The sequence below is a fragment of the Gymnoscopelus microlampas genome (genome assembly GCF_963454915.1).
Source record: "Gymnoscopelus microlampas genome assembly, chromosome: 11".
Lineage (NCBI taxonomy): Eukaryota > Metazoa > Chordata > Actinopteri > Myctophiformes > Myctophidae > Gymnoscopelus > Gymnoscopelus microlampas.
In genome coordinates this window covers 31,590,097-31,598,907 of record NC_139948.1, presented here as the reverse complement: position 1 = coordinate 31,598,907, position 8,811 = coordinate 31,590,097, and the positions used below count along the sequence as shown (strand labels likewise).

Below are 8,811 nucleotides of genomic sequence, written 5' to 3'. Positions count from 1 at the left end.
CACAGTCTCTTTTGCTCTCTCTTTCCCCCAGACACATACTGTACATTTAAACAGAGAGAATGGTGCAAAAATGTATAGGTCAGGTAGTAAGATCCATTTTAAGAGCTTTCAAGCTAGAGCTGATTTTACATATCAGTCTTCCTAATCTGTTACACCACAGACCACAGACACTGTAATACAAACAGTAGCCAGGATACAAACAGGAACACACACACAAACACACACTATCGAGCTGTTTGTCTCTTCTTGTTAATAATGTTTATCTGTGCGTTGGTGTGTTTGAGTGCGGAGGTGTTCGTTTGTCAAGTTATTTTGTAACATTTGTACAAAGCCTTGTTAAGTTAACCTTGTAAATATAAATATAATGTTATCATATTTGTTTTTACTTTTCCAGTTCCTTTTTTATGGTTTACAAATGTGCATACAATTGCACAGTCATTTCTTTCAAGATGTTACTTGAAAATGTTTCCCTTAATATATTCTTTTTTTAATATTCAGTATATATGATATATATATTTTGTATGAAAATAAGTACTTTTATTGTGATTTGACCTCTTGGGTGTACCTGTTCAAAGCAAATGAGATAAAAGCTAAATATGACTAAGCCTGTTCCTTATTTCCTTAGATTGCCTTTCTCTTTTATTCTCAGCACTATGCAGAAATCCTTTCTCTCATCAAACATACAGTAGTCTATCTTTCACTTATCTTGATGATCGAACACAGGTATGTTGACTGTACCTTCACCCATATGGCAAACACAAAAACTTAAAATATAATGTAATGAGTTATGGAAAGAATGTTACTGTACCTCTGTGATTATTGCAGCTATATGCTGTATAGGCAAGAATGGAAGAAACTCATTGCCACATTACCCTGATTTATATCATTAGTCCTATGACCACTTTTATGTTTGAGATTAGTGAGAACTGCATCTAAAGACCCAACAGGAAAGGAAAATAATCAAGAGTAAGCATTTCATTTTATTCATGGGTGACAAGGAAAATGCTACATTGGCAACATTTCAAGGATTATCATAGCGGCATTCATGTAATGCTACACTTGCAATTGTGTCAATTAGGATACATTTTCAATTATCCCCTGTATGTGTTATATTTATCATGGGGGTAACATGGTGTTCTGTCCCATAAGGGCAGGATCAAACGAATCCTCCGTCAGTTGAATAGGGTACATTACAGAACATAAACACGAATGCCCAGTAAGGCAAAGCTATTGTTTTCATCTCTCCTATTGGCCATGGACCTAATTTCCAATCTCCAATAACATCTTATGGTGCAAGAATCCATCTTTCATTGTCATGGGAGAGTCGCTTATTTTCGTCCTCACCCACTGAGTGGGTTTGACCAAATAAACTATTAAAAAATCAATCTAAGTTAGTCTTGTCTTACCTCATGAATTGTCTTCAAGTGCCTGATTTCTGGAATGTGTTTTGGTCTGCAGTGCCATGGTCGGTTGTTACTTTTAACCTTATTTGTTTTGAGTGTCCCGGCCAGCCTAGGTGCTCAGTCTTTAAAGCCTCTCTCCTGTGGTTGCTGTTATATCTTAAGCACTGACCCAAAGATTTGTACATTAAACACAAGCAGTCTGCCAGAGAGGCTGTTAAAAGCACATTAAAGCCAAGGACATGTCTATGCACTCTTTTCACCTTTTAACAACTATTACTGGTGAAATGTATACAAAAGATGGGGGGCATAGTATTCTCAGCTGCTTTTGTCCAGAAATTTGGGTACCTTTCTTGCCTAGTGAGCCACAGTATATGAATATGGTACACATATCACGCCCAAGCCTAAGATAGCATTAGGTTATACCAAACAACGGAGACTCTGGTACCATCTATCTGCATTACATTTCTTATGATGAACTGTGCATTCAGAACTTTTACTCTGCACGAGATGAAACTGCCCATGCCTTCATCATATCGAAATATATATATCAGCAACACGTAATGTCAGTTGTCTGAAACATGACTTACCTAATGTTTTGTTATTGTATTTGTTTGTACATACTGTCTGAATATGTAACATATTGTATTGTGTACATTTCGAGTTTGCTTAATATGAAAATGACTTGGACAAAAAGTTGTCCACCTTGAACCCATTTCCCTCGGCTGTGTGCTTAAAAGCAAGGTTATAAGATGTAAATAAACAGAATGTTTAAAAAGATCATCTTTACATGGTTGTATGCTTTGTGGGAATCCCATCTCTGGTGATTTGGGAGACAAGCTGGATACATAATATGTCGAATCTCAGCAAAAATTGTTCGACAAGAAGTAGGGCCTTATAATGGTAGATGAGCCATTTGCTTGGCAGGGTACCAAACGTAAAATGGAAGATGAATACTGCCCTCTAGAGGTTGCACATCAGAATGGACACTAGCTCTAGGCCCTAAGGCACAGATTGCCTCTAAATGAGAACTTGATCTTGAAACAGCTGTTGGTGTTCTGTGCACCACTGATTACCTGTAGCATTACAGTCCTGTTTCATCAAAGACTGTTGAGAACATATGCTTTGAAATTGAAAACCTTACCAATTAATTATATATATACACATTTATATATAAAAATACTAAACTGGCCTTTGGCATAGTGTGCAGTTTTAGGTTTATGAGGAGCATCACTATCCATGCCCACCCTCTTCCACCACAGAGAAGCCTATCCTTGGTATTCGGAGCCCTTTGATTTTGTTTCGCCAACAGGTAGCCTAATTCGGTCTCAACTCTCAACAAAATACATTTTACAACATGCAATTTGTGAATGACTGCAGTTCATTTCTCTGGCAAAGGGCCTACACATTCGTGCTTTTCTAAATCACCACAGAAGAATCTATACAAAAATAAAACACACTTTATAATTTTATTTATTTTTCATTTATTTGCCCTTACGTTGTAACAATTGTTAAAATTCGGGAACTAATTTCTGGAAAACTTATTTTTAAAGTTGATCCAATCTGCAGTAATTTGACCTACACAATTTAATTTGTTGATTCAAAAATGGGACAATATATTTCAAAGCATACATACGCAGTTGAACCAGAAAAACAAAAACAAAAAAAGTATTCTCAAATACATTCTCTTTATAAAAAGAATCTTATTTTTTTTTTCAATATTTACACTTTTCTTGAAAAAAGTTTAATAGACACATCACAGTCCAGATAGAAAAGAAATATAACGTTACCAAGTATTGCATTGCAATTGAAGGACCGAACTGTCCGGATAACAAACATAATAACGTTACAGAAAACTGATGACAATTTTAAAGGAAATAAAAGTTGTTTTATTTAGTCCCATATTTACCTATTTGAATTCCAAATGTAAGATTGTCCTTTTTTTATTCGGTCTTCATGACGATGTGACCCCGCCCATCACCCTGGTTCTGGTTCTGCAGAAGCAGCTCGCCGTTCTGCGCCTTCACTCTTTCCAACTCGCTCTCCAGCTCCTTAACCCGGGCAGAGTCCGACTCCCTCTCCTCCTCCAGGCGGGACATGCACTTCTCCAGCTCCAGGTACTCCTGGACGAGCTCCTGCTTGGTCATGTTCTGGAGACTCTCGATGTGGTATTTCTCGTAAGTCTCAGAAAAGTCCCTCTGGAGAAACTCCCCACCTGCGTTCCCCGGCCTCCCGATGCCGTCGCTTCCTCCGCCGCTACCGTCGTCCTCCTCCTCTTCGTCATTCATGTCCTCCTCGCTGGCCGTCTCCTCTGTGCGACCACCACCGGGCCCAGAGAGTCGCCTGGGCCCAGCCTCGGTGTTTAGATCCGGCTCCTCTCGGTCGTGCTCGTCCATCAAAAACTGGGTTGTGTTGTATGGGGCCACTGGAAGCCCTTTGGCGAACATCTCCTCTCTCACCCGAGAGGCCCGGGCCGTCTCTCGCTCGTCGAGGGCTTTCTTCTCCTCCCAGGAAAGTTTGAAATAAGGCTTCCAGCGACGCTTCTTCTTAGATGCCCGGCGCCTGTGCTTCTTCTTGCCCTGACGCTGGTCAGTGCCATTGCCCGAGTCGATGTGCGTGCCAGTGCCGCTCTCTCCTTGCACCTGGCTTAAAGTCTCTTCTAGTGGTCCATCTCCACTGTTTCCGTGCGCAACGTAATTGCCTTCTCCAGATGCATCAACCCCTGGCTCCCGGCGAGGCTGCGCTGCCACTGGGCACTTTGGGAGCGCGTTTCCGGCTACTAATGCTGGGCACACCTCCCCTTGTCCGCCTTGCATTTGCCACAACTTGTCTGTGTCGATATCCCTTCCACCGTTTTCCGCTTGCGGCTGTTTGTCTCTTTGTCGCCCCCTGCCGCCAGCCTCTGGTGCAGCACGGTCATTGGCAGGGGGATGCTCCAGAACGGTTCCGCTTCTACCTGATGTAGTGTCTGAAGTTTTCAGGTGATGGGTCCGCTCTGTGCTTGGTTCCGTCATCCTGGTGTTGAGCAAATGGGCTGCTTTACTTCACCACATCTCAGTCGGTGTTCCTGTCCGTATTCAGCTTTAATTTGTTTGAAAACTTTAAAATATTAATTTTGAAAAATAAATTGTTTCTGTTCTTTAAGGTGATTCAGAGTCCCATTTGTAAAGAAAGTCGATAATTAGAATTAAAACACGCGATGTCGATATTCAAGAAACAAAAGTTCTGAATAGTAACACTTGTTACGTCTCAAAGGATTCGTCAGAGCCACTGTTGCTAACTGCCGTTAACTATTTCACTGCTGCCAGCGCTCTCGTTCACCCAAAGACGACGTTTCATTGCCACAACAGTGTCCAGTTTGCTACTCAAGCAGAAGGCGCTCGTGGTTATATAGCAGCCCCGCCTCTTGTCGTGCGCATGCTGCTCCTCACAACTCGAGCTGGTTTGTGGGGCGTGTAGTTTCAATATAGAGGAAACGCTGTCAAAGGACATAACATCGAACTACATGTCCCACCAATCAAGTATGATTGACAGCCATTCAAGCCAATCAGATGTTACAATGTTAGCCCGGCTCTATCTCACCACTCCGCTCGACAATTGGACAAGACGGTAAATTTGCTGTTGCTAAGCTCAAAGTATTTTCTTATTGGCTGTACCGCCAGTCAGTCAAAATCACGGCAACCTCACGAGGAAAGCAGTCCGGAGCATTTTTATGGACGCTACCATTTACAAACGGAGGGGAGACCATGAAGAAAGGTTATGAATACAAATACATTCCTCTCAATTAAAACGACATTACACGACGTTACGCCAATTATTGAAATTTTGCACCTCTGTATTTAGTTTTGTATCTTAAATGATTTTCATCATTGCGTATTGTCAAAGCCATGATTATTAAAACCATCCCACGTTTAGAATGAAATGAAACGCACTGCTCAAAGAAAATAGTCCATTTTTGCTGTTCTTGTGAAGAGAGCAATGCTTAGACTGTATTTTCTGTCGTATATTATTATACATTGAGTAAAAAGGTGATACTTAATGTTTGGGTAACTAACAGAACATAAATGAATTTATTGTGCGTGTTTCCCTCTCAGGCGGACTGATATGCTGTGCACCGGGGGTTGAGGGAACCCTGGACGCAGCGTAAACAAACGACATTATTGTCCAGCTGCACTTACGAGCACACAGCTACAACCCCCTCGTTCAATAAGGGTGGGTCGGGAGATCTCACAGTTGCTCAATAGTTTTATTATCAGTCGACAGTGTGGTGTAGTTCAATTGTAACACAACTGCGCGACACCTTTTCTGCAAAACCGATGTCTTTAAAACTATTGTTGCATCCTGCTAACGATTAGCTAGCTAACGTTAGATGGTGGTTAGCAAGTGAGCTGGCGGTGTTTGTATTCTAGGCCCAGAAAATAACAAAACCACCAAGTATTAAAACAATGAATTGTTATAAACGTTACGTTACATGGCTGAAATAAATGTTGTTTCTCCTTTACTAGTTAGTAAACAAGTGGTCAGACTGAGGCTAACGTTAGCAGTCTTGCAGCTATGTTAGCATAACACTTCCCAGCTACCGCTGCCTCGCTAAACAATATACCAACTTATAAACTAACTCACGAATATTACAATTAATCAGGCATGTTCATTATTAGGTAGTTTAAAATATCTATAAATTATGTAACGTTAGATATTGAAAGTGATCGGCTGTCATTAGCCACACTGCTAGTTAGCTGCTAACTAGGCCGTACTATTTAGAGGGTCAGACTAGTTTCTGAAATGTGATATTTCCATCGAGCAGAAGATTGTAAATAGTTAATTGACCAAGCCACATTCTGTTGAATTATTGGATGATGTAACATAGAAAGATGGATCTAAAAGTCTGAAATTGGCCTCACTTCACAAGTAAAACGGTTGCATTCGATTGTTCGATTAGCTCTGTTGCTTCTAGGAAATAGACTGTCTCTTATTTGACAGGCAGTTAGCGAGTAGCTTAAGGCAGTCAAAGAAAGCAAGCTGTGTTTTGCTTTTACAGGAAATAATAGCATAGCCATACACAGTAGTTGATTACCTATAAACTGTTTTCATGCCAGCAACTATTGACTAAAATAATCAATATGTTTTACTGAAAGTAGCTTAATAGTGGTGTAGTGCTTTGTGTTATAACAATATAACACAATAGACATATTAGATGGTGCAAGACTAATGTTCACACTGTCCAATTTCAGATGCATTTTGAAGACAAAGTTGGGGGCAATCATACCCTGCCCAGTGTAGTGCTCTCTGACCTCACTTGATTTTGTGCTATTATCTGACACCATCACCACACCAGACTGCCTTTTCCAAATCCCATAAAATCCCATAAATTGAACACATTATGAACCGAATCTGTAGCTGTGCAAAGGGTAAACATTTCCCCCAATGCTGCCTGGAAATGTTAGTCTCAGTGACCTAAGCCTTGTGTTTCCTTTGTTGGAGTAAGGTTTAGGCACAGCTCTGCCAAGTAACTACAGTAACTGAGCAAGGAGTCGTTTGGGTGGGTGAGGGGGATGACATGTCCCAGTTAATATGAAACCCTGTGGCCACAAAGATTGGGAAATCATGTTTGGCGGTCCCAGGCTCAAACCAAACCAGTTGTATTTGGTGCTGCTCCTGCATAGATCACAGCTTTAGTGGATTACCAGACATGACTTAATCTCTCACCCTGTCGAAAACAGTTGTTACTGCAAGTGAAAGGAGCTGACGGATACATTGTTATGTTGGCCTACCACCTCTGAACCTGAAATATAATGAAGCCCCTGAAGATGTTTTTTTAAATAGTATTCTGCCTTACAAGACATAATATTAACTTAACAGACAGTCCATCCAGATTTGTTTCCTGTGGCAAACTGTGTGTGTGTGTGTGTGTGTGTGTGTGTGTGTGTGTGTGTGTGTGTGTGCGCGCGCGCCGTGTGGTGCATGTGCATATGGTTTGTGTGAAAGAGGAAGAATTCCACATTGGTACTATGAAAAGTGGGTGTAGGGAGAAACAGGTCTTGCACCCTTCTTACAGACAGGGCAGTACAAGCATCAGATAACTTGAGCAATGTGCTGCTCCTAATGACCCTTCTAACTCGGTTACATATCTATTGATAATATTTAATTAGCCTACGTAGCCTACGTTTCCTCACAATGGACCTATCTAGCCATACTCCATGAGGATTTAGGCTGAGGCTACTGGATTCATATTCACATCAACACATACATGGCCTGTTTGATTGCTTAAAACATAAAACTACAGTTTGTTTTAAACTTTAAAAAACGTGCTTGTGTGATGTTAGATAAATGCTGTAGCCTATATTAAATAATTAAGATTTGTACTTCAGACTAGTTAGTAGTTAGTTACTTAGGCCAGTGGTTCTCAACCTGTGGTTCGGGACCCCCTGGAGTCCCCAGATAAGTGACAATTTAAGCACTGTTAAGACCTTTTTAATAAAATAAAAAGAAGAAAAGACCATTACTGTGTTAGAAGTAATCAACAAACTATAGTATAAGAACTGGTCAAACATTAGCTAAATTGTCAAATAATATAAAAAAGAGGCCAACTTTTTGAAAACAAGAAATGACCAAAGTCATAATAAAGCCGCATGCGGCAGGCTTTTTTTGCCCCAATCTTTTCATAGACCTGATTACTTGTTTTTTGGATTGCTTGTTTCTCTCGCCAAACCTGGCAACATTTAGCGTCACAGAATCTGCGAAATGCTCTAATGTTTTTTATATAAGTGGTGGCAACATTTTGTGACACCACACGGGTCTTCCCAACAATAGCTAAGATTGAAGTCAGTGTGAACATGGCCAAATAATAACTTAATAGCCAAACTAGGTCTAATGAAGCACGCTAGCATTTAGGGGGTGCAGTACGTTAGTCCGACAGCGCATTCCAACGACAGCGCAGCGCTCCGACGTTTCAATACTAAACCCGAACCAAACCCGCACCCTAACCCTAACCGCACGCGGATGCCACATAGTCGGAGAAAAGGTCTGTCGGATTATCGCATGCCTCCCGCATTTAGGCTAACCCTCCTGCCTGACGCTGCAGTAAAAGTTGCACTGTCTGTGAATGAGGGGAGGCAGCGGAGCAGGGTTACTGCGGGGGGCGGGCCGTCTCCCCATTCGTGTCGCCATTGGCTTAAAGGAGTGAAGGACAGCCAGGACAGCCAATGACACTTAGGTGTCACTTGGGTGTCGGACTAGGTCTTAGTCTGTCTGTATAGCCGCCAGCTTTCAGCATGCGGCTAATAACTGATGTCACAACGCTCACAACGCTTCGCAATGTGAGGTTGTAGATCAGCTATTTCCACAATATTTTTTCTGTGGAAACGAGTCAAACTAAATATAATGCCTCAACTCCTACAATTCTGAGTGCTTG

At 41.3% G+C, this 8,811-nt stretch overlaps 1 protein-coding gene across 1 annotated transcript; it reads right to left on the bottom strand.

Moving 5' to 3' along the window:
* Positions 1-2,857: 2,857 nt before the first annotated feature.
* Positions 2,858-4,749, bottom strand: hexim1 (HEXIM P-TEFb complex subunit 1). Its single transcript, XM_084070906.1, has one exon. It carries the CDS (start codon positions 4,412-4,414, stop codon positions 3,344-3,346), a length of 1,071 nt encoding a protein of 356 aa, XP_083927032.1. The 5' UTR covers positions 4,415-4,749; the 3' UTR covers positions 2,858-3,343.
* Positions 4,750-8,811: the final 4,062 nt, after the last annotated feature.